We start from the raw sequence: 25,711 nt of genomic DNA, 5'->3' as shown, positions 1-25,711 counted from the left end.
GTTTATACAAATCCATGGCCAAGATGACGCAGAAATCATTTAACTCAAATTTTATTCATAATGCAGAAGAATTATAAACAGTATTCCTGCTGTCCAAGCCAAATTCAGATTGAGACGTTCTTACAGATATGATACAAATCCCAAAGTTATTTATCTGGAGTCCTCCCCTTAGTAACTTACTAAAACAGCAAGAGGAATGGTATTTGATGCTTATATGCAGAGGTGATTGTCTTAGTGTTTGTTTGATGTTTTTATACCAACACAAACACAGGCATTGTAGCAAGTTGTACGTTCTTAAAAATTTCTAATTACAGTTGTCCCTTGGTATCCATGGGGGATTGGTTCCAGGATCCCCCTCAGATACTAAAATCTACAGATCCTCAAAGTCACTTTATAAAATGATACAGTGTTTGCATGTAACCTATGTACATCTTCCCATATACTTTCAGTCATCTCTAGGTTACTCATAATACCTAATACAATGTAAATGCGATAGTTGATATATTGTATTATCCTTTTATTTGTATTTTTTAAATTATATTTTAGAATGTGTTCAATCTGCAGTTGGTTGAATCTGAGGATACAGAACCCGCAGATATGGAGGGCCAGCTATACTTAAATTTTCATATTAGCAGCTGGATTCCGATAAGAAGCTGTGGGTAAAACCCTTTTTCAGCTATGCCATTCATGCATATTCTGCTCTAGGACACAAGGGAGAAAAAAGAACAAATGGATAAATGCTCTGATTAAGCTGGGTTCACTCCCATTATTTGACCTTCAACCTTCCTTATGATATTAGGCCTCTGTGATCACACTTGTTCACGCTGCTCAATAATTAGTCTGTGGTTAAAAAAAAAATCTGTTGAAGTCTAAAAACAAACTGTTCACACTAAACAGACTAGCCTTACCTTGGGTTCTTAACTTTTTTTGTGTTACAAATCTCCTTCCCAGTCTAGTGAGACTATATAGATCTTCTCAGAATAATGCTTTTAAAAACATAAAATATATAGGATTGAAAAAGGATATCAATTATATAGGAATAGTAGTCAAACTTTTTAAGATTACATAAGATTAAAGCATGAAATAAGATTAGCAGTAGGTTACTAGATCTTATTAATCTAGCACTAACTGATTACTTACTAATTTCTAAGTAGTGATGAGAATGAAAGATGCTTTAAGAGGTCTGCAACATCTGTAATGTAATATGAAAATATCTCTGATTTCTACTGCCAAAATCATGGATACTGCTAATACTATTAATAGTATGGTTTGTTGCCTGAATTCAGAACTAAATGAAATAAACTGGGATTAGAAATTAGTGCAAATAAAGATGTAATATTCCACACCCAAATCCCTAGATTCCCTGAACTCTACTCACTGAAGCAAATACCTTAAAATCATAAATACAGAGTCTGCTTTTCTCAAAGAAAATTTTAATGTGAAAAATTATCTAACAACAGATTTTTTCCTCTACAATTAGAGTTTAACATGAGTCTTCCAGCCTTTTAAACAGGACTGTAATATACATAAGGGAAAACATTTTGGCCTCATCTAGTAAAAAGATGAGGCTATGTGGTCAAATTACAGATATCTCATATAGTTGGGTCCCCAGTTATATAAAGTCTGTGTTCAGGAATCAAATTATAACGTGACTGATTATACTATTCCCAAGGACCCTGCTTCCCAAGGACCCAGAGTTCTCTGATCTTACCTTTTATATTTCAAAAAAAAAAGTTTGTTAACCATTTTAATCAACAGAACTAATAACAGAAACATCCCTAATTGGATTCTGGAAAGGAAGCAGGGAACAATCGTGAGCCAAAGAGAAGAAATAAAATTAAGGACTTTGTGGACTTTCACACAGATGTGACCTTGTAGAACCAGATACATATTTACCCATTTGATAAATATGTAATATTTAATAACTAAATCAAGACATATGAACAGTCTTTAGCATTATTACATTATTTTCAGGAAATATTACCAAGTATGGTACTAGATCTCTCTCAGTTTCCTACAGGCAGTGCTTTCAGTTAAATTTCAAAGGATATTTTTTTTTCAAACATAGTTCCATTGCTGAGACTATCATTATATCAAAACAATTAGTATACCCTTTTATTCAAGGCTTTAGATGTGAATTTATTCCCTACCCTCCCATCCTCGCGCACACACACACAAAAATTGCCCAGATAAATGAATAACCTGTGACTTCCACATCTTACCATGCTATTTTACTTTTTTAAAAAATTTTTTAATATCTGGCAGAACTAATGCAAGATTTGAATACTCTGAACTTTAACTTTCCAAGAGCTATGTATACTCTTAAATTTACTACCTGGAAATTATATTATTTAGGATCTACCTAGATCCCCTGAACAATTTTTTTTCTAATGAACTTCCTTAAATTTAGCACATGTGTATAGTAAGTATCAAAACTATTAGAAAACGTTTCAAATGCCATTAGATTTGATAGAACCATTCAGTTAATAAAACATTAAAACCATAAGTTAAACTGGCTTTTAGAATTAATAAAAATTACACTATATCAGTTATTTCATAAACTCCATTCTCTTTGAGTGCTTTTGCAGCTTACAGTGATGATGTATCGTTAGTTCCTTGCAGCCTTTTTCATTGTGATCTTCGTTTATAACGGATAATTGGGTTTTCAGGGGTGTGAATCATAGTGGTATAATTCACGGCAGGAAAATACCCATCAATGAGATCAAATTCATATAAACGAAGCACAGTGGACCAAATTGTCTTAATTTGAACATATGCAAAATTTTCCCCAATACAACGATGACGCCCTGTAAAAAAAAAAAAAAAAAAAAAAAAAAAAAACAACAAAAACTTCATAAGGATCAGTTTAACATTTGTCTACATTCCAGATGAACAGATGTGCAGATAGTATAATAAAATGATGACATATTATTTTCACATAAAACAAGAATGTAAATAGTTAATTAAAAATCCCAGATTTTCAGTGTCAGTTTTTAGGAATACTGCACTTGGCTAATCATATAATGACTTTCCCAATTATATTTTTTGAGTTTTAATATCTATGTGGGTTAAATCTATGGAAGATGTGAGTCATCAAATGGTAATCTAGTTTGAGAATGTAATAAAGTATTTTTAGTTTCTGTCTCAGGAGAGTCAGGTTAAAAGTCAATATGAGAACCTTCCAATCAAAACTTCAAATGCCATTACAAATGTTTATGGAAGAAAAAGGGATTTAATAAACCCAAAATGACATGTATACTGAGATCAAAATTTAAAAGGTCATACACATGAAGAAACTGACAAGCTGATTCTAAAATGCACATGGAAACGTAAAGGACCTAGGATATCCAAAGCAAACTTAAAGAAGAACCAAGTTGGAGTAAATTCAAATCTGACTTCAAGGCTAAAAGTACAGCAACCAAAACAGTAAGGTACTGGGTAAGAATCAACAATAGATCAACGGAACAGAGCAGAAAGCCCAGAAATACTTTTATGCTTATTTGATTATCAAACAAAGGTGCTTAAAGCAAGCCAATGAGGAAAAGAAAGTCTTTTCAACATACGATGCTGGAATAACTAGATACTACATGGGGAAAAGAATGAAATTCAATTCCTATCTAACACCATACTCAAAAATTAATTCAAGATGGGAAATAAACCATAAATGTTAAAATAATTAAGTTTTAGTAGAGAATATATTCATAACTTGGTCTAGGCAAAGATTTTTAGACATGACCAGAAATAACATTTTAAAAATTGATAAATTAGACTGAACTAAGATTATTCATTTGTCAAAACTCAACAACGTCAGCTTAGGATTTGAGCATTTCATTGTAAAATTTTACATCAAAAGAAAAAACCTAAACTGCTACTGAGTTAGCACAGTACTTGCTCGGCCCATAACTGCACTTATTTCTAGGAGCTATATTTAAGAGGGGCATTTACAAATGTCCATATTCAAATATAACAACTAAGCAGAAGCTTGGCTTAGAGGAAAAATTGTCAAAGGATTATTTTTAATAGTAACAACCTAGAAATATCCCAATAGAATCAACAGATGAATACATAAATCCTGATGATTCACAAAATGTAATATTATTACTACATGCTATATGCAGAAACAAACAGCAAATTACAAAGTAAAAGAATGGTTTAAGAAATCAGAGACACTTAACATGATATTTAATAACAAGATATTTAGCGTGATAATTGTATGCCTCCCAACCCCCCAAAAATTCAGTTCGTTCAGAACCTCAGAATGTGACCTTATCTGGAAACAGGATCTTTGTATATGTAATTAATTAAGATGAAGTCACAGAGTTAGAGTGGACCCTAGAACCATTGACTAGTGTCCTTATAAGAAGGCCATGTGAAGACACAGAGACACCGTAAGGAAGAAAGCCTGTTGAAGACAGAGGCAGTGACTGCAGTGATGAAGCTACAAGCCAAGGATTGCCAAGAGCCACCAGCAGCTAGGAAGAGACAGGAAGGATTCTCTCAGAGAGAGAAGGAGCGTGGTCCTTCAGAAGGAGCGTGGTCCTGCCAATATCTTGATTTCAGACCTCCAGCCTCCAAAACTGAGAAAATAAATTTCTGTTGTTTTAAGCCACCAAGGTTGTGGTAATTAGTTATGGAAGCCCTAGAAACTAACACAATGATTGAAAAAAAAGATTGAGGAGACATTATATCTGCATCTAAGTATCTCATACGATATAACTTCAGAGACCACAATTGAGACCTATAAATGGGATGTTTAAAATGAAAGACTTGAGCTTTAATATAAGGTTCTAAAAATTGACAGCCGTCCAAAAATGGAATGAGTTGTCACATAAGGTAACTGAGCAACCCACAACCCATTATCTGTAAAGTTCAAGTGGAAGCCAGATAATTTACCAGTTTAGAAATTATTTCTCTTTGGGGTAGGTAGAATTTGGACTAATGCCCTTCCAAATTTTAACAATCTGTGATTCTTTTATATATTATGTTATATACCATAGTATTAAATTTATTTATTAAACAAAGTTAAGATCTGAAGTCCCCAAAGGACTTTATGCTTTCCTTTTATGTAGAAAAAGTGACCAGTGACAGAAAAGTCATCTGTTACATAAATGATCTCTTTGGAAAAACTAAGTAAGAAGTCAGAATATAGTTTAACCTCTACAGAGTACTAATGAACTGAGAAATTATTGGAGGAACACAGGTCTGCCTAAATTATTTTAGGATCTTCTTGGAAATGAAGTTTGCAAACCTACACACAACTTGCCAAAATTTAAAGACCATTTTATCATAAGGATATTCACAGAGAGCTAAAATGTTGACTAACAATCATTTTAAAAGGCTACTTTTTAAAAGGCTACTTTTGCTCCTTTCTGAAATGCTGGTAGTCTGTTATTATAGTTAGCCTGAAAGACTTCCCTGAATGTGGTGTGCTAACTCCATCTTTCTTTAAAACAGAATTCACAAAAGCTTTAAATACTATTATAAGAGAAAACAAGGGTGGACTATAAAAATTAGACCTAATAAAACTAGATAGATTAGAAGGTAATAGAGCACTATCTAAGGATTCGCAGAACAATTCCATTTAGTACAAATGAAATTTCTTTTGCAACTTAAAAAGATTCTACTCCTACAAAAGTTTGTAGAAATGTCCCTATGAGGAAAGGGAGAGATATCTATAAATAAAATTCACATGGATTACCTTAAGAGGGAAAAATATGTTGTCAGAACAAATATTTCAATTCTAAAATATAATCATCTTACCAGCTCCAAATGGCACATAGGCAAACTTCTCTCGTGATGCTGGGTTATCCTGTAAGTAGCGATCAGGATTAAAGTCCAGACGTTCTATCCATGAGTCTTTAAGTCTATGATTGACAGTAGGAGAAACACACACCTGATGTCCTGGAGGAATGGTATATCCTGCCACAGTCTATAAATGAAAGCAACACATTTCGTTAGAGAATTTTAAAATGTGCTACCAAACAATCAGATCATTGTGTCATAAAGCATTAATATACATGACATATACAATGCTCCTTGATTTACAATGGGGTTATGTCCCAATAACCCCATCATAAAGTTTAAAAATAAGTTGAACAATCATAAGTCAAGGACCATAGGTATATATATTTAAAAACTGGCTTGATGATAGGCCAACTAAAATTTATTTTCACTCAAGATGATTTAACTCAAGATGAAGATTTATTTTAACTCAAGTGAGCCAACACTGGGTTGGAAGTGTATAGTACACAAATTCATAATGCTCAGAGTTAGGGGTAGAATTTCAGGGAACCTTTCACTGTTCGATTTATATCCTTCATACTAAAATTTTTTTATAACAAAACATTTTTAAAACCAATGAAAAAAATACACTTCTATTTTAAAAACCCCAATTGTTAAATAAAAATGCAGAGCATGATTAGCATTAGAGATTGACTGGCAACAATTTATGATTGTATACTATCCGCAATTATGTAAAAATATTCATGTATTTAGAATATATGAAATTGAAAATGATGTAGAAGTAATGATTATTCTACTTCTTTAATTTAAAAAAATTTTATATGATACTATTCTATTTTCTCTTTTTGATAAATAGAAACTGGGGGCATATTGAGGTATATCTAGCCAAGAGACTTACCTGAGGAGTTTTGGCCATTCTCATCATGGTCATTATAGGAGGTCTAAGTCTTAATGTTTCTTTTATACAGCGATCAAGTAAATTTAGATCCTTCAGCTAAAAAGAAAAAGCATTTCCTGATTTTTATAAATATTTAACATATATAAACAGTATAAAACATTCTTTTAACCTCTTGGTTTAGTACAGGATAGCTTACATTCTAGGTGGAAGTTCAGAGTATTATTATCATGCTCTATCACTGTGCATGGTCAGCAGGGGGAAAAGAAGGGCAAGATAATAAGAAGAGAGGTGATCACTCTGAAGAATGGCATAGTAAGGACCTACAAAAATTCACTCCTCCAAAAAAACGAGAACATTAGCAAAAATCTCAATGTCAACTTTTTCAAAACTCTAGAAAATTAACCAAAGGCTTGCAACCATCTAAGGAGAGTTAATTCAAGAAAAAGAAACCTGAATCTTGGAGAACAGCAAGCTTTGTGGTAGTGTAACATGTACTACTCTCATCCTCCTCTCCCCAAATCCACGGTAGCCCTGGAAATCAACAGCATAACAACTACGGTACCTGTGAAAACCAGCAGCCTAAACTACTAGAAGAATCAAAACAAATTTGTCAAAAACAATCAGCAGAAATTGTTTACCATTGCAGGTACTTGAGGTAGTATCAATTGGAGCTATCAAGAGACAGAACAAAAAGTTTAAAAGGAAAAACTAGAGAATGAGATATCCACAGGAGACTTTGAAAAGTTCCAACATAAGGGAATCTTGAAAGCCGCACACATGTTCAGAGCTATGCATATACCCAGGTAAGATGTGAGAGGACTCTATCTCTCATCTCAGGCGGACCTGCATACACAGGAAGTGAAGGCTAAGGCAGAGTTAAAACTGCTTGTTGGAGTGTTGATAACGTGCCCTAACACAGACAAACACACACACACACAGAGCCCTGGGAAACTTACTGTTCGAAGCACTTCAGTAAATCTCTATCCAAATATTAGATGGCCACTAAAGTAAATAAACAAAGACTTCAGTGACCTCACCAGACAAAGAATACAGACTTTATATAATTGATCCAGCAACAGCACTAAATAAACAGCAGCAACAAAACACCAGCAACAACAACAAAACAGCAATAACAAACCCAAGGAAGAGGGAATCTGATTTCTAGAGTTACCAGATTATTTTAAATATACAGTTTAAAAAAAAGTACTTTAAAAAAAATAAGAGAAAAAATGGAAAGTGTGGCCAGTACCTAGTAAAAAAGCAACTTAATAGAAACTGTCCCTGTCCCTGAGGAAGCCCAGACACTGGACTTTCTAGATAAAGAATTTAAATTAGCTATTATAAATAAGTTCAAAGAAGTAAACTATGCCTAAAGAATTAAAGTATAAAACAATGCCTCACTAAATAAAGAAATTAATAGATTTTTTTTTAAAGAACCAAATAGAAATTCTGGAATTGAAAAATATGAAAATGAAAAATTCACTAGAGGGGATCAACAGCAGATATGAACTGGGAAAGAAAGAATAACATCAAAAATAATAAAATACTTAAGAATGTATTTCACAAGAGAAGTATGAGCCTTGTTCACTGAAAACTATAAAACATTGAAGAAACTAAAGAAGACCTAAAAGAATGGAAAGACATCCTGTGTTCATAGATCTAAAGACTAAAATTGTTAAGATGGCAATGTTCCTAAACTGATACACAGATACAATGCAATCATTATCCAAATCTCAGCTACAAAAATTGACAAGCTGACCCTAAAATTCATAGGGAAATTAAAGGGACTAAGGATAGCTAAAATAGCCTTGAAAAAGACAAAGTTAGATGACTTACACTCCCAAATTCAAAACTTAATATAAAACTACAGTAATGGCATCAGGATAAACATATAGATCAATGGAATAGAATTGAGAGTCCAGAAGTAGAGCCTTAAATTTATGAACAATAGATTTACTTTTTTCAATAGATAATGACTTGCTATGTTGCCCAGGCTGGACTTGAACTCCTGGGCTAATGTGATCCTCCCACCTTAGCCTCCCAAATAGCTAAGACTGCAGGCACATGCCACCATGTCTGGCTATGATAGGTATTTGACAAGACACCTCAATGTGGAAAGAATAGTCTTTTCAACAAACAGTGCTGGGACAACCAGATAACCACATGCCAAAGAATAAAGACCTCACATGATATACAAAAATTAACTCAAAATGGATCAAAGACTTAAATGTAAGAGATGAAACTATAGAACACTAAGAAGAAAATACAGGAGTAAATCTGCCTACCCTTCCATTTGGCAATGGTTTCTTAGACACCAAAAGTACATCAAGAAAAAAATACATGAACTCTTACAACAATAAAAAGGTAAATAACCCACGTTTAAAATGGGAACAGGATCTGAGAAGATATTTCTCCAAAGAAGACATACCAAAGTCAAAGAGCACATCATAAGACACTCAACATCATTAGTCATCAGGGAAATGCAAAACAAAATGAAATACCACTTCATACCCATTATAATCAAAAAGTCAGATAACAAGTTTGGTGAGGATGTGGAGAAACCAGAACCTTCATACACTGTTTGTGGAACTGGAAAGTTGTGCAACCACTTTGGAAAACACTCTGGCAGTCCCTCAAAGTTACCATATCACTCACTCAGCAATTCTACTTCTAAGCATGTACCCTCCCAAACTGAAAACATATATCCACACAAAATCAGTACACAAATGTTTAGAGCAACATTATTCATAATAGCCAAAAGGTAGAAACAACTCAAAATATCCATCAACTGATGAATGGATAAACAAAATGCATTATATTCATATAATGGAATATTACTGGCAATAACCAGGATTGAAGTACTGATACATACTACAACATGCATGAACCCTGATAACGTAAATGAAAAAAGCTAGTCACAAAAGTCCACATATTGTATGATTCCATTTATATGAAATGTCCAGAAAAGGTAAGACCACTGAGACAAAAAGTAGATTACTGCTAGCCAGAGGCAGGAGTCAGGGGGAATGGAGCTAATAGGTACTGACTGTCTTTTGGAAGTGCTGTAAATATTCTACAATTAAATTGTGATGATGGTTTCCCAACTCTGAATATACTAAAAACCACTAAATTATATGCTGTAAAGGAATATATTTTATGGTATGTGAATTACATTATCAATTAAACTGTGATATAAAAGGTTACTAAAATCAGGAATGAAAGAGGGAACATCACTGTCACTACTGATCTTACAGAAATAAAAAGGATTATAAGAGAATACTATCAACAACTTTATGCCAACAAACTAGGTAACCTAGATGAAATGGACAAATTCCTAGAAAAACACAAACTACTAAAACTGACATAAGAAATGGAACATCTGAACAGACCTAAAACACATAAGTTGTATCAGTAATCAAAAAACTTCCCACAAAGAAAAGCACAGACACACATGGCTTCACTGGTAAATTCTACCAAACATGTTAAAAAGAATCGATTAACACCAATCATTCACAAACTCTTCCAAAAAACAGAAGAGAAAGGAAACACATTCAAACTCATTCTATGAAACAAGTATGACCTTGATACCAACACCAGTCCAAGACATCACAATAAAACTACAGATCAGTACTCCTTATGAATATAAGTGCAAAAGTCCTCAACAAAGTAATAGCAAACTGAATATAGCAGCATATAAAAATCCAGCACCATAACAAAGCAGGATTTATCCCAGGAATACAATAAACATCTGGAAATCAATGTAATACATCATATCAATAAAGAACAAAAGATAACAGGAAGAGAGTATGACCAGGGTTTACTTCCAAGATAGAATTTCAGGTTGTACAGTGAATCCTTCTCTCTTCCTTCCCACCCAGCAAGCTCGGTGCAGTGTTTGTGAATTTCCAAAATCCCCATTACTACCACTACCACTTTTGAAAGTCTCTACTAATGTCCAGGCCATTCTGGACATGTAGAATTCTAGGTAATTCAGAGGCTTCTACACTTCATAACACACACAACATACACATAATATCCTCTATCTAAAGAAGCCAGACTTTGAAGCGGAGAAGTATGTACCAAAGAAACAACCCTGAGGATCTCTAAGGTATCAACTCAAAACATATCTGATAAAGTTTAATGGCAAGAAGCAGTCTCATTAGTATATTTTAGGCAAGGTTATGGGGAATAATCTGAAAATGATGCTAATCAATTTAAGATATATTAAAAAACCCTCAAATTGTCCCTTTTAAAAATTAACTGCAGATACCCAAAAGTCATAAGGCAGTAATGAAACTGAAAAATCCAACAAACCTGGTCGAAAGTTAAAGGAGGCAGATCCTCTCCGCAGACTGTTTTCTGTTCTAAATAACAGTTTTCTTGAAGTGTTTTGTTTCTGGCCAAAAAGAAGCCTATCCAGGCACTAGTAGTTGAGGATGTATGCTGCCCTGCCAAGAGCACTCCAATAAGCATCCCTGCTACTTCATCATCTGACAAAGGACGCCCATCCCTATGGAATGAACCACACACACAAATTTAACACTTTGGCATGCCAGACACATTTCATGCCTCAACCGTTAAATAAAGTGTCATAATGAATACATTTTTCAGGTCTAATAGTCTCTTGCACTTGCCTATCACAAGTCAGAGGGTTCCCCACCCTACCTTAGAAAAGAGACAGACCAGTAGAAAACAGGATTTTGATTACAAAAGACTTTACAGTTTATTAAGCAAACTTTTACCATGCCCAGTCACTGGAATTCTAGTGAAGTGTAAGATCCCAGTAATTTATGTCTCAACAATTTTAAAAGTCCAAGAATCATAGCTACCAACTTCTTTTGCCAGCATTATTTTTTAACTAGAAATATTATTTAACTATGTTTTAATATATAATTTCCTACTTCAGCTTAATATGTGATCTAAACAGCTCTTACTTGTATTTAGACTCTAGTAAAGTTTGGAGAATGTCATCAACTTTTTCTTGTGACTCTCTGCGTTTCTGGATTGCCTTATAGAAAATACTCTTGATTTCTCGATGAGCTCTGTCCCTGCGTCTATAATTCAAAAATAATGATTTTTTTAAATAAAGCAATACTTTCTAGCATCAAATTCATTTTTAAAACCAGGACCTAGCTTAAGGCAACCTTATTTAATAAACCTGAATGACTCTAAAATGACTGACAAAAACTCAGAACCAAGAAAAAATAAGTAGTCATGAAAACCTTACATCATTGAAAATTTTCAGGCTTTAAGGGAAAGAAATGTGTTTAAATATATGTATCTCCAAGATTCTTAACACATTGCCTGTGTTCAAACTAAAGGCCTAAAACAAGCAAGAAATTCCTTTAGAAGCATTTTCCAGTTCAACAGAAGGTAGAATACTCTTTTAAATTAACATGAAATTCCAATTTGAACACCAATCAAGTCTTGAAGCAGAACAGTCACTCTGGTTCTTCTACAGGATTTGATCCTACTTTTTATTTTCTAATACAACAGTTTTGCAGGGGACAAAAATACTAGTAGATTCACAAAACAAGCTTGCATTCCTATAATTTTACCTTTAACTAGGGTGCTCACCCTGTAGCAGGTACTGTGTTGTGTTTTTCATAAGTTACCCACTTTATCTGCCTGTAAGGTAGACACTATTATCCTCAATTTATAGCTACCTGCATAAGATCACATAAAGAGCACTGGAGCTGGAATCTAAAACCAGACAATCCGACTTCCAAGCCCCCTCTCTTAAACCAAGCCTTATAATAAAAACTCCTGCCCTGCTTCACTTACAAGACTGTTGCTGAGGATCAACTGTGATCATATGTACAGAAGGGAAGAAGACACTGAAGCTCAACAGTATGAATACAGCACAGCCAGGAAAACATAAGGCCTGTTTAAGAAAGTGTATGGAATAATCTGGTTAAATCAGTTGGTATGAGTAAAACAGAGAAAGGCTGGGCTAGAGTGGGAAGGGCCTATCATACCAAACTCAAGAATTCTGACTTCATCCAGGAGATAGGAGAGGTGGAAATAGGGTCCATGCACATTTATGGAGAACCCAATAAGGGCCAAGGGTTGTGCTGGGTGTTCTAACATAATATATATAAAAATATTTTGAAACTGCAAAGCTCCCTACAAATATAAGGTGACGAGTTCCAGAGAATTTCAGAGAACCTCTCTTGGCTCTCCCTTTTACTTCCATCCCTCTTTTATGCTGTAAATAGATAGAGGGATCAGAAATAGAAGGAAAAGGGAGTGCCAAATTAACTCTTCCCTCATCTCTCCCCTAAACACAGAAATGAATCAACAGGCCGTGTGCGGTGGCTCACGCCTGTAATCCTAGCACTCTGGGAGGCCGAGGCAGGCGGATTGTTCGAGCTCAGTTCAAGACCAGCCTGAGCAAGAGTGAGACCCCGTCTCTACTAAAAATAGAAAGAAATTATATGGACAACTAAAAATATACAGAAAAAATTAGCCTGGCATGGTGGCACATGCCTGGAGTCTCAGCTATTCAGGAGGCTGAGGCAAGAGGATTGCTTGAGCCCAGGAGTTTGAGGTTGCTGTGAGCTAGGCTGATGCCACAGCACGCTAGTCTGGGCAACAGAGTGAGACTCTGTCTCAAAAAAAAAAAAAAAAAAAAAGAATCAACAAAGATACAGAAAACCTAATACACAAGACACTAAGCTATACATCAAGTCCTAAGAGCTATATTTTTTTGTCTCAGAGACAGTTCCTGCCCTTAAGGAAATCACAGCACAGCTGGCATGGTGATAAACAGAAAATTAAGTAAAGGCACAAATATTCAAAAGAAAGAAATTTCACAATACACTATAAAGCCATCAAAGACTTTCAAACAAGTGCTTCGGGGAGGGCTATATTACTTTTAGGTTCAGAGACCTTCCTGAGTACCAGGAACATGGGAGATAGGCAGGCTTCAAAATACTAAACAGACAACAAATCACCTTCTTAATAAGCTGAAACTTACTTAAATGAGCTCACTATATAAAGAAAACCCGTCTTGAATTCTTATAGAAGAATAGTGATTCATAATTTCCCCTAATTTGTATGTTTTAGCTGTTTAAGTTTTATCTTTGTTAAAGCAAAGCATACTAACACTACAGTAATAATGCAAAGGTACATAACCAAGTGTAATGTCTTCTTTATCCATACCTGAAACTAGGCAAAGGCAGCCAACCTGGTAACAGCCAGGCTGCTTGGCTAAAACCGCCATCCAAATCTGCATACAGCTGTGCCACCTTCTCATTGAGTTGACTTCTGATTTCCTTTCCATGTAAACAATGGCTAGCTGTTAAAATTATGAGCTCAGAAAGAGCTTCAAACAAATCTAGGGGGAGAAAGATCATTCCCATTACTATTTCCAAAAAGTCTTTTGAAATATTCTGTTTTCTTGACAATATAAAGGTATTATGAAGGAAAACTGAGAATAAAAACTCAACAAAAAAGATCATATTCACATCACCAAAAAAAGTCTATAGACAGATATGTGGCTATGCACAACATTGAAGAAAGAGAGGCAATAGACCAAATTGCGGGAAGTACCCTGCCCCTATGATAGACAAAACAGATGCCACGAAGGCATCTCTAAACCTCACTCATGAGCTCTTCATCATTGTGAAAAGATAAAATGAAGATAAAAATAAATGTGGTTATCTGATTTTCAGGTCACAGTATAACAAAAGCAGCAAAATATATTTATGACACATATTAGGACAATAATGAGGCACTTCGCAAGGAACAGCAGTCCAAAGACTGAAGATTACATTATTCCCAAGGTCAAAAGTAGGATGATCAGGACTAAAAATTGAAGTCTTAGCCATATATAAAAGAAAACTGTAACTAATCACTAGTTGGTATACTCCAACACTAGAGACAGATTCATCAGGCAAGCACATATTGATGACACTTAAGTCATAAAAATTATCTAATTAATTCCCTGGTTCTTTATTTCCACATTTACCAAATGAATTTCCAATCATTTGGCTTTCCAATTAGATTTCCCCATAAAGAGATCTGCAAATATTCTGGTCTTCTTGGTGCTATAATTATATACCTCACATGTATTTATTAAACTGGCATTCCAATTTACACATCAGCTTCTTGTATGGTTAGAAAATGTATCATGCCAACTTTAGGTATACTAAAAATAGTTTCTGACCTTTAATACAAGCTAAAGACCAGACCTAGAATGTGGTGGCCTGCTGCCCTGTGGGCAGATGATGTTTCCTACCATGGGCACAGCAATTGCCTGTGAAGGCAATACTGACTGCAGTCCTGTATAAAGACTGGATTCGCAGTTACAACCCCAAAGTGATAACATGTCGTTCTCATTAAATCCCAGGTAGTTTAACATACATTGTAGTTTCTTTTAAATACACTACACACACACATACTTTAGATTTCTATTCACAGAAAAGTAGGAATGGGACAAACGTAAAATGTTTGGCTTACTTTTTTCCCCACTTTCTCCCCAACTTTGAAAGTATTCCTTTGTTTCCTTCTCAATTATAGAAACATGCTGTCTAAAGTGGGCTATGTTAAGGCCACTTTTCAACATTTTCTTCTGTTCCAAGAAAACCTTCAAAAAAAAAAAATTAAGCATATACTGCATTAAAACGTTTGTTTTATCATAAGATCCATTTAGGTTATTACAACTATGTAACACTAACTAATGGTTTAACCCTTTGGGGCATTTATATTTTAAGAGCCTAATAAGCTGTGAGAAAATGAATGGCTATCTGAGCAGAGGGATCTTCCAGGGCCCTTTTTTTGGTCTTGAGGAGATTCCTCCCCCGCCGCCATCCCTCCACCATCCCCAGAAACAACATTTAATGTTAACTTTTAATTGCTACTCTAGGGTACTGGGTTACTGTGTTACATTCACAGCCAGAGCCCACACCAAAGCAGTTGGGCCAAATATCTGATTTCTATTCTGTATCAACTTACTGTAATATTTGAATTTGAAGGTAAAACACACACACACAAACATACCCCACACTTGAAATAATGCATTAAGAGAGGACCTCTAATGTCAGCAATCTGTAACTCAAAATAGCTTTTATGCTAGAATTTCAGGCAGAGTGGGTAGGTAGGAAGTCCTTTTGATGAAATAATGGGATTTTCTTATTACCCTCTCAAATTAAATCCCAATATGCAAGGTTATCATTAATTGCATTTCTTTGTACAGGAAGCCCTTTAAAATCACTTAGTCCGTGCCAACAAGTATAAAACAAAATACCAATTCCTTATCAGTTAACCATGGCTTTTTTTCTTTTAAAGGTCTCATGGCTCTTCATATTTTTCAACCAAAGAATTATTTCTACATTTTAAATGTAGAGTACCACACATTAGCTACAACTATTAAAGTATAGATTTGTCTTTATTGACAACAACAGCGTCACCTACCGGATTAGGCACATCATATGCAACTCCCTTCCCAAACACAGGTGTTGTCAGACGACTGTAGACATCTTCTGCATTCAGGTCTTCATTTTTACTATTAAAAAGCAGTGCAGCAGCATCACTCCCCAGAAGGTAAGTAAATGTCTTGCCTACCATGGTAAAACTAAACACAGGTCCATACTAAAAAAAGAAAAGTACCCATACTGATGTTACCAAAAAAAAAAAAAAAAAAAGGAGCACTAAGACACTAATTTTTTTAAATCACAAAACAATACATTGTTGAAAAAATAAAACATACATAAACTTTAAGGCAATTCTTTTCATCTTGCCATACTCCCCTGCTCCCATCTTTGTCCAAATTTATAATTACATCTATCCAGTTGCAAATGTAATATAAATACAACTTTTTATTCTGCTTTTTTCACTGTTTTTTTTTTTTTTTTTTTTTTGAGACAGAGTTTCGCTCTGTTGCCCGGGCTAGAGTGAGTGCCGTGGCGTCAGTTTAGCTCACAGCAACCTCAAACTCCTGGGCTTAAGCGATCCTACTGCCTCAGCCTCCCGAGTAGCTGGGACTACAGGCATGTGCCACCATGCCCGGCTAATTTTTTCTATATATATTTTTAGCTGTCCATATAATTTCTTTCTATTTTTAGTAGAGATGGGGTCTCGCTCTTGCTCAGGCTGGTCTCGAACTCCTGAGCTCAAACGATCCGCCCACCTCGGCCTCCCAGAGTGCTAGGATTACAGGCGTGAGCCACCGCGCCCGGCCGCTTTTCTCACTGTTTATACTGAAAATATTTTCTATTCTTTACATAGATATCACAATGTTAATTTACTTAAGTGCTCTTTCATTATTGGACATATGGGTGATGTGTCAGGCTTTTTTTTACTTACTATAGATAATTCTGTGACGAACATCTCTGAAAATATAGATTTTTTTTTTTCTCCTTTGGTTAAAAATAAATTTACAGGAGTAGCCCAAAAATATGACCTTTTCTATAGTACTTGCTATGTCAAGACACTATTAAGTTTATTTGCTTATTGGTTTTAACACTATCTCAGCTACATCGAATTATTTCATTTTTTATTTTTTTGTTAATCTGGTTAGGTGTTAAATGCTTTCCCTCCTGGAGTTTTCTGATTGAAGACTAGGATTTGTGGATATAATCACGAACAAAAATACTGTTCCTGATTCAATATCTATTGGAACAGATATAAATTAATCAATCACATTAACAAATGTAAAATTGCAAATGTGACAAGTATAACATAAAGCAATGCAACTCTGTGATGAGAGAACCTATAAAAGAGAGACCTAAGATAGAAAAGGACACCTGAGCTGAGACCTGAAGGACAAGTAGGAGTTAGCTTAGTGGCCACACATGCACAAAGGTCCTAAAGGCAAGGAACAAAGAGGGGAAGGATGAGAGCTGAGATGAGAGTTGAGCATAAGGCAGCGCCTAGATCATACATACATACAGCCATATTAAGGAAGTTTTTAAATGGGTGACACTTGAAAATTTTTCAGAGAAAAAGGGAAAGATCCAGGTGAAAGAGAAGTCAACTGGCCAGGCACAGTGGCTCACGCTTGTAATCCTAGCACTCTGGGAGGCCGAGGTGGGTGGATCATTTGAGCTCAGGTTGATCTCAACTCCTGAGCAAGAGCAAGATCCCATCTCTACTAAAGATAGAAAGAAATTATATGGACAGCTAAAATATATATATAGAAAAAATTAGCCAGGCATGGTGACGCATGCCTGTAGTCCCAGCTACTCTGGAGGCTGAGGCAGGAGGATCGCTTGAGCCCAGGAGTTTGAGGTTGCTGGGAGCTAGGCTGATGCCATGGCACTCACTCTAGCCTGGGCAACAGAGTAAGACTCTGTCTCAAAAAAAAGAAAAAAGGAAGTCAACTACACATTGAGGAAAAGAAAAAAAATAATAGCATAAGGTTCCTGAGACAAAAGAGAGGAATGGAGAGGTCAGCCTCCCATAGGATGCAAAATATAGTATAATAAAATCAAGGCAGTAGAACACAGTAAACTATGAAATGAGATTCTGGAGCCAGACTGCCTGGGTTCAAATCCCAGCTCCTCTACCCCTCAGCAGTGTGACCTTGCTGCTAGCATTAGAGAACTTAACCTTTCTGTGCTTTACTTTCCCTCACCTATAAAACAGTGCTAATAATAATGGTACCTACTTCACAATCATCTGCTGTCAAGATTAATTTTATACATACACACACACATACACACATTTATATAGGGCAGAGAAAAGTGCCTTGGCTTATCTAGTACTTTAATGACTTGTTTTCTATTATTATTATTATTATTAAAAGCATAGGCTCAGAAATCAGACCATGTGTAAATCCTGGCTTGGCTACTGTCTAGCAGTGAGCCCAAGAACAAATTATATAACCTCTCTGCTTCTCAGTTTTGTCATCTATAAAATGGGTAAATCTGAAAAGGTTTTTGTGGAGCTTCAGTGAGATAAGTAATGACCAGGCACAAAGTATTTTATAATTATTACTGTGATAGGAAGGAAAAAGAATAGGATTATATAAGTAGGTTTGTATGTTTGAAATTGAGAACATGAAGGAGTTCCCATTGGATGATTTTTAATCCCTCTAAATAGGAGAGACAAAGTCATCTGCTTTGATGGACAGGTAGAAAGATTCACAAGTTTACAAAAGTGAAGATTTGAATTAGTCATTGTGGTGACTAGAAAAGTAAGCCAATCATAGGAATATAACAGGATTGTTGAGCAATATTAAAACTGTGCTCAAGGTAGGCAATTATAAAATTAGTAAAGAATACGGTCCAAGGAAGAAGAAAATAACTGGTTCTCTTCAAGGCTGAAGTTGTGCCATTTGAGAACAATGAAAAGATCCAAGGGCAGGGAAATTTAAGGTACAATATTGGCAAGAGTGTGACTAAAATGAGGGACTATGGACCCAATGTGGAAAATGGAGGAAAATGAAGAAAGGAGACTGTTAGATCAAGAGAAAGAAAATGGGACAATGGACTGGAAGATCTACTGAGGTCAGGGAATTGTTATAACTGAAGGAGTTACACAAGCAAACCAAAAGTAGGCTAAGAATAAGGTGTCTACATTAATATTGTAGAGGTAAAACAATTGAGACAGACAAGTCCAAAGTGAGACTGTGAAGTAAATGGCTGAATTGGTACAAGAAAGCTCATTACAGAGAAAAAGGGCAAAGATTTGAGTGGCCATGGTGTCGTGTGGGGCACCCATGTGGACCTCGAAGTCACAGAAGATGTGTACAGCAGGTTCCTCAGACATGCAAGGTTAAGAAAAATGAAGGTCAGTTAAAATCAATTTTAACTATAATCGGTGAATACAAAATTTAGAACAGTGGTTTTTAAACTATAGTTGCCACAACCACAGGTCACCTGAGTATTGTCTCAGAGACTACACCAGGACATGGCAAAAGGTAAAAGAGCAGCTTCAATTTTATGTTTCCTATACTGCGGGATATGCTTAAGATTACAATTTTTTTTTCAATGTTCTGCCATTAAAAGAGTTTAAAAAGCACTTATCTAAACTAGTTTCATTTACTCTTATTATTTGGAAAACTTACCTTCTCGTATGCATTTTCTAGAAATTCAATTGGACTTTTCCCGAATGCTATGGCATGCCCAAGGAATGGAATTGGAGAGAAAATGTATGGTGGACTTTTCTGCAAGGAAAAAAAAAAAAGGCAGTTCTCATCTCATTTTAAAAGAGAAACCCAGTTTAGTTTCATGACCAAACAAGTAAATAAAATTTGCCATTAATACTAAAAAAAGTTACCAAAAAATGAACCATCAAAAGTAACTTAAGAATAGTCAGACTGCAAATATCTTAGGAGAGTAACTGTCATAAAAAAGAACAGAAACTCAAAACATAGTTTAAGATAAATGACTACAGACAAACACAAAGGCACTACAATTTTAAATGATGGACACTGTCCAGAATCTGGCCAGTATTACTGATGTCCCACGCAACTTTTCTAACCATTAATGATGAAAAACAAAAAGGTCAAACTACAGTCATCCGTCAGTATACATGGTTTCAGGACACACCCCCCAACACACACACCAAAACCTAGGGATGCTCGAGTCCCTTATATAAAATGGCACAGTATTTGCATATAACCTATACACATCCTCCCATTTACTTTAAATCATCTCTAGATTACTTATAATACCTAATACAATGTAAATGCTATGCAAATAGTTGTTTTACTGTATTTTTATTTGTACTATAATATTTTCATTGTTATTTTATTGGGTTTTTTCCTGAATATTTATGATCCACAGTTGGTTGAATAGCCACACAGAACACGTAGCTCCAGAGGACCCACTATCTAGTTTCTTCACCACTTCCTTAGTCCCAGAATCTTGCCTTAAAAAGGTATAGAAAAAGACAAATAGCAACTTGAGGTATAGAAAGAAGGGAAATGGTTAAGAAGCTTCATTTATGAGTAAACAACACATTTCATACTCCTCTCACTGCAAATGACTAGACCCACTGATTTTTAAAGAGATTATATCAGCTGTAGTAGGAAATCTCTAGCACTCATCATAAAGGGTACTTTAGATGCCCCAAAATGACATCTGTGCATTACAACACTAGGTCTCCTGGAAATCAAACTTGCAATGATAACAAAGGATGATACTCCTCAGATCCTCGGTGGTCTCAAAAAGAAAGGAGCACCACAACCTCACAGCACTTCTCAATTAAAACAATCTTTAAACACTAAAGGTACCTTTGTCTTTTCAAAGACAAATACCACTTCTTCAAAAATCCCATGTGTAGGAAAAATAGCAGGCCTCATGCCTGGTACGGCTCAAATAATTTTAAAAGCTACTTGGTCACTAGTTTCTACATTCCATTGTTAGTTAAAAGGATAGTTTTCAAAAGCTACTTGTTCACTGTTAAGGGTGCATTCATCCAATATATTTGCGAGGTGTAAAGCTGGTGGTCATTAAAGCCGCTTAATTGGAGAAAATGGTCTTTATTAGCACCAGCGGAAGGCCCTTACCACACTCCAGTCACTCCCACTCTACCAAACGGAACACATCTCCCTTAATATACATAAAAATAGCCATTATGAGCAATGCTACAGCCCACACCACACTGAAAGAGACAGGGCCGCGGCTGCCAATAGCGTCACCATCAGGCCTCCCACCACGGGCCCCAACGCCATGACCGCAGCCAGCAGGCCACCAGGGCGCTCAGGGTCACAGCTAGGGCCACAGCCGCCAGTCCAGCCACCGCCACCAGCACAGCCACCACTGCGACCACAAACGCCCAAAACACGACCCGGGTCAAGACCTGACACGCGCCCAGGGCGGACATCACGGTAGCGAGCAGCGAGGCCAGCAAGGTCACAGCGTTCGCGACCACCAGCCCCACCAGCAGCACTGCCGGCGCCGGGTCACCACCCCACCCCGCCATGCGCCCGCCACCACAGCCACGTCGAGCAGTGCCGCAGTCGCAGCCACCAGCCCCAGAACCGAGAGCGCGGCCGCCCCCCAGGCGCAGCCAGCCCGGCCACGGAGCCAGTCAGCTCTGCGGTACCACTCACGCCAGCCCTTCTGCCCCCTTAGCCGCGGCGCCGGCGCCCCCGCCCGGGCCCCAGGGGTGCACGTACCGTTCCACCCGGCAGGTGGACTAGGTGGCCGACAGCGAGGCGGAGCAGGTAGACCAGGCTGAGGGTGAAGGCGCAGGCGACCAGCAGCATGGACAGAAGGTTGCCGCCCGTCACCTTCTCCATCGCTTGTCCCAGCACCGACCCGCCTGCCTGCAGTAAGCCCAGCAACACCATCCCGGCCGCCGCTGCCGCTTCACTCTGCCGGAGACACTGGAAGCCGAGGTTGCTACCGCTCCTCCGAATCGACGGACCGAGAAGCGAAAGATGGGCGTACCTAGGCGGCCGCGGCTCCCAGGTGCTCTACTAAACCCAGTGCCCCGCCCACTCCCAGCTCTTCCGCGCGCCACCCTGTGCGTCACAGAACGGGGCGGGGGCTGCCGCTGGCCACGCCCCTTAAATAGCGCTCCACCATGTGGCTGTCTCCTTGCGCCGGAGAGGGGACCTGAAGAAGCTGGCTCCGCCTGTGGCAAAAGTAGTACGGGGTCGGCAGAGAACATGGCCAGCGATCACGCCCTGAGAATCGCGGAACCCCAGGACACAGCGTTAGAGGGACCGGGCGGAGGGACTGGGCGCAGAGAACGGGCGAAGAGACTGGGCGGAGGGATCCCAGGGGCGAGGCTGATGGGGTCGCGATTGGAAGCAGCGCTTCTGTGATTGCACCGCGCGCGCCTGAGGTGATCTCGGCCTATGTCGCGTCAGCTGGGCTGTGGCGTGAGCACCGCCCCCTGCCTGGCGTTCGGACCGCCTGCACCTGACATCGTTCAGGGGCACGTCTTGTGGACTCGGAGAAACATCTCCAAATAATCCTTCGGGGCTTGGAGTCGTAAAAAGTGAGGTCATAGGCTGGGCGCGGTGGCTCACGCTTGTAATCCTAGCGCTCTGGGAGGTCGAGGCAGGAGGTTGGCTGGAGCTCAGGAGTTCGAGACCAGCCTGAGCAAGAGCGAGACCCCATCTTTACTAAGAACAGAAAAAATAGACGGGCATCGTGGTGGCACCCGTAGTCTCAGCTACTCGGGAGGCTGAGGCAGGAGGATCCCGTGAGCCCCGGAGTTTGAGGTTGCTGTGAGCTAGGCTGACGCCACTGCACTGCAGGGGAGGTCGGGGAGAAAGTGAGGTAATGAAGAGCTGACTACACACTGAAGGGTGGGAAGATGAGGTCAGCCCTGTCCCATCCTAATTAAAATCAGTTGAACCGGTGTTAGTATACAGCCAAAAAGACATTGACTGCCAGGTGAGTTGTATTTAACTCAGGCTGGTTTTGAGCCCAAGGCGTCATGAAGCGAAAAGCTGCAGCTGGTTCCTGAAAATGTTACTTGTTGATGGTTCTTATTGTTACACTTAATATTGACAATTTAATTCTAAAAACGTGGATTGCATTGCATATAACTCACGCACAGAAAACAGTAAAAAATAAATTAGAAAGGATCGTTTTAATAAAACACCGTGGCCCCAGGGAAAACTTTTTTTTTTCCTAGTGTGGCAGTCACTGTGTTAACAAATGGTGGTTATTAGGTATGCTGGGTTATGCGAAAACTGGTTTTTCAAAACAAATGTATAGGATGTGACGAGCTGTTGGGAGCAACATTCCCCGAGAATGCCACTTATTCTGAGGGTGTAGTGGCCAGAAAGATTTTGAAGTGGAGTTCTAGTCCTACAGCTATAATCAGCCTGATCTCACTCACCCTTGTGGCTTCAAATAAGCATCTTCCTTAAAAGGACTACCAAATTTAACTCTTTCCAGTTCACTAACAGGAGCTCCTGGCCTGATTCATTTATATATTCAACCAACCTCAAGACAGGTTTTGTGTTAAGCCTGGGATACAGCAGCAAATGAGACAAAACTGCACGGCCGTTGAGGAATGAGTAGGATATCCAATTGCCCGCTAGCAATCTAACATTCATCTCAGTCACTAAATCCAAAACTACAACCATTATCTCCTGCCACCCCTCTGCCAGCCTGCCTCTCCTGTGATGCCTGTGTAAATAAAGGGCATCACTGTGCACACTATTGCCCTCCTCTTTCATGCTTCACATCTAATCAGTCAGCAAATCCTATAATTCCACTAAAAGGTGGCCTTACTAATAACCTAACAGAGGAAAATGAACTATCAAATATAAAGTAAGAGAAATAAACTCACAGCACAAAATTGCCCTTTTGAAGAGGAAACTCAACACAAGTACCCCCTTTGTTTGGTTTTAATTAAACACCTGTGGCCTAACTCCTTATCTCTAAGAGTTTGTTTCTCAATCTTGAAGAGCCCTAAGCACACAGTAAGAGTACGAACTCCCCACTCCCTCCTTTTCTTGCTTTCTCTCTCTTTCTTTCTGAGAAAAATAAATAAACTTTTTGCTACTTTTTAATCTTTGTGTGAGAAATCTTTCTCTGCCCACGTACGAATTTCCCACACTTTCATCCACTTTAAAAATTTCACCTTGCCTATTGCCACCGGCTTAGGTAAGGCCCTCACCATCTCACGTCTGCATTGCTACAACAGTATCATACCTAACCTTCCTACCTTTGGGCTTGTCTTTAATCTGGGTGTTAAGACACCGCTGTCACTTCTTAAATCACTAATTAAGCTATGTTGTAATCATCTCCACAGGTTTCCACTATTAGAAGATAGACTTGAGAACAGTTTTTATATTCTGTGTTTATCCTAATACCTATCTAAGCAATTATCAAAATATGATCCATGGCCTTCCAGAGGGCCCCAAGACTCTTTCAGAGAGTCACAAAGTCAAAGGTCTTTATAACAATACTCTTATTTGCTTTTTTTACTGCTGGAATTTATAGTGATGTTACCAAATCAATGGTAAATAAAATGTTGGGGGCCTTAGCACAAATCAGAGGCAGTAGCAACAAACTTGCCACATACTTGTGAGACAAAAGAAAAAAAAAAAAGCCGATTTCACTTCAGAATGTCATTGAAATTGTGAACATTAATTTTATTAAATTTCAACCATTGAGTATATCAACCTAAAGAAAGAAACTGAGGCAGAATTAATATAGAGTTTATTTGGGCCAAGGTTGAAGACAACTGCCAAGGACACTCTTCCAAAAGAGTGCTCTGGAGAACAAAGGAGAGGCTCAAGTTTTTTCAAATCAGGAGAGGAAATGATTACAAAAGTTGTTTGCCAGGAGTTCTTGTTGGTTTACAGTAACCTCTCTCTCTTTAAAGGGGCTCACATTCCTCAGATAAAAGCTTTCTTTTCTTTCTCAAGTATGTGTATTTTTAACTAGCTGCTTTTCTCAAAAAGTAGAATTCTGGCATGAAAGAACTACTGACAAACTATGGTAATTCAGATTTCAGGTAATACAAATGTCTTGTATATTTGACATTTTCCTGAAAATGAACAAAGTCAGCCTGTCCCTTCAAGGAAAACACCTGACAGTATTTGTTGTCAATGATAAAATTCAGGCCTGGTGTGGTGGCTCACGCCTGTAATCCTAGGTCTCTGGGAGACCAAGGCAGGCAGATCGTTTGAGCTCAGGAGTTTGAGACCAGCCTGAGCAAGAGCGAGACCCCATCTCTACTAAAAAAAAGAGAAAGAAATTAGCTGGACAACTAAAAATATATATATATAAAAAAATTAGCTGGGCATGGTGGTGCATGCCTGTAGTCCCAGCTACTCGGGAGGCTGAGGCAGGAGGATTGCTTGAGCCCAGGAGTTTGAGGTTGCTGTGAGCTAGGCTGACACCATGGCACTCTAGCCTGGGCAACAGAGTGAGACGCTGCCTCAAAAAAAAAAAAAAAAAAAAGATAAAATTCAAAATTTCAAATAAAAATAAAGAGTTTTGGAAAACTTCTGTCTATCACTGTGAACTTGATAGGTTCTCAGTTCTTGAGATTTCATACAGAGAAAATTTCAGTAACAAATGAATTTTGTATAATGAAATGTGTCAACACATGGAAGATTTGCATAATTCAATAAAATAATATTTCCAAATGATCAATGCATGGTGTTAAAAACCCAAAGTACAAGTTAGACCAATGAATTTT

At 37.7% G+C, this 25,711-nt stretch overlaps 1 protein-coding gene across 1 annotated transcript; it reads right to left on the bottom strand.

Moving 5' to 3' along the window:
- Positions 1–37: 37 nt before the first annotated feature.
- CYP51A1 (cytochrome P450 family 51 subfamily A member 1) lies at positions 38–22,002 on the bottom strand. Its single transcript, XM_069461246.1, has 10 exons — positions 21,711–22,002; positions 19,653–19,751; positions 16,058–16,234; positions 15,104–15,230; positions 13,805–13,979; positions 11,575–11,694; positions 10,955–11,150; positions 6,641–6,736; positions 5,761–5,929; positions 38–2,807 (listed from the first exon to the last, which is right to left on the bottom strand). The coding sequence occupies exons 1-10, from the start codon at positions 21,882–21,884 to the stop codon at positions 2,629–2,631; spliced, it is 1,512 nt and encodes a 503-aa protein (XP_069317347.1). The 5' UTR covers positions 21,885–22,002; the 3' UTR covers positions 38–2,628.
- Between the last annotated feature and the right edge of the window lie 3,709 nt (positions 22,003–25,711).

The sequence above is a fragment of the Eulemur rufifrons genome, chromosome 29 (genome assembly GCF_041146395.1).
Source record: "Eulemur rufifrons isolate Redbay chromosome 29, OSU_ERuf_1, whole genome shotgun sequence".
NCBI classification, from domain to species: Eukaryota; Metazoa; Chordata; class Mammalia; order Primates; family Lemuridae; genus Eulemur; species Eulemur rufifrons.
The sequence above is the reverse complement of the archived record's forward strand: the minus strand, read 5'-3'. Positions and strand labels throughout refer to the sequence as shown.

Coding starts and splice junctions, on each gene's coding strand:
- CYP51A1 (XM_069461246.1), bottom strand. CDS start 21,884: ATGGTGTTGCTGGGCTTACTGCAGGCAGGCGGGTCGGTGCTGGGACAA. Junction 15,231..16,057: donor CATATGATGTGCCTAATCCG/GTAGGTGACGCT, acceptor TTTTTTTTGAAG/GTTTTCTTGGAACAGAAGAA. Junction 11,695..13,804: donor CTGCCTTTGCCTAGTTTCAG/GTATGGATAAAG, acceptor TTTGAATTATAG/ACGCAGGGACAGAGCTCATC.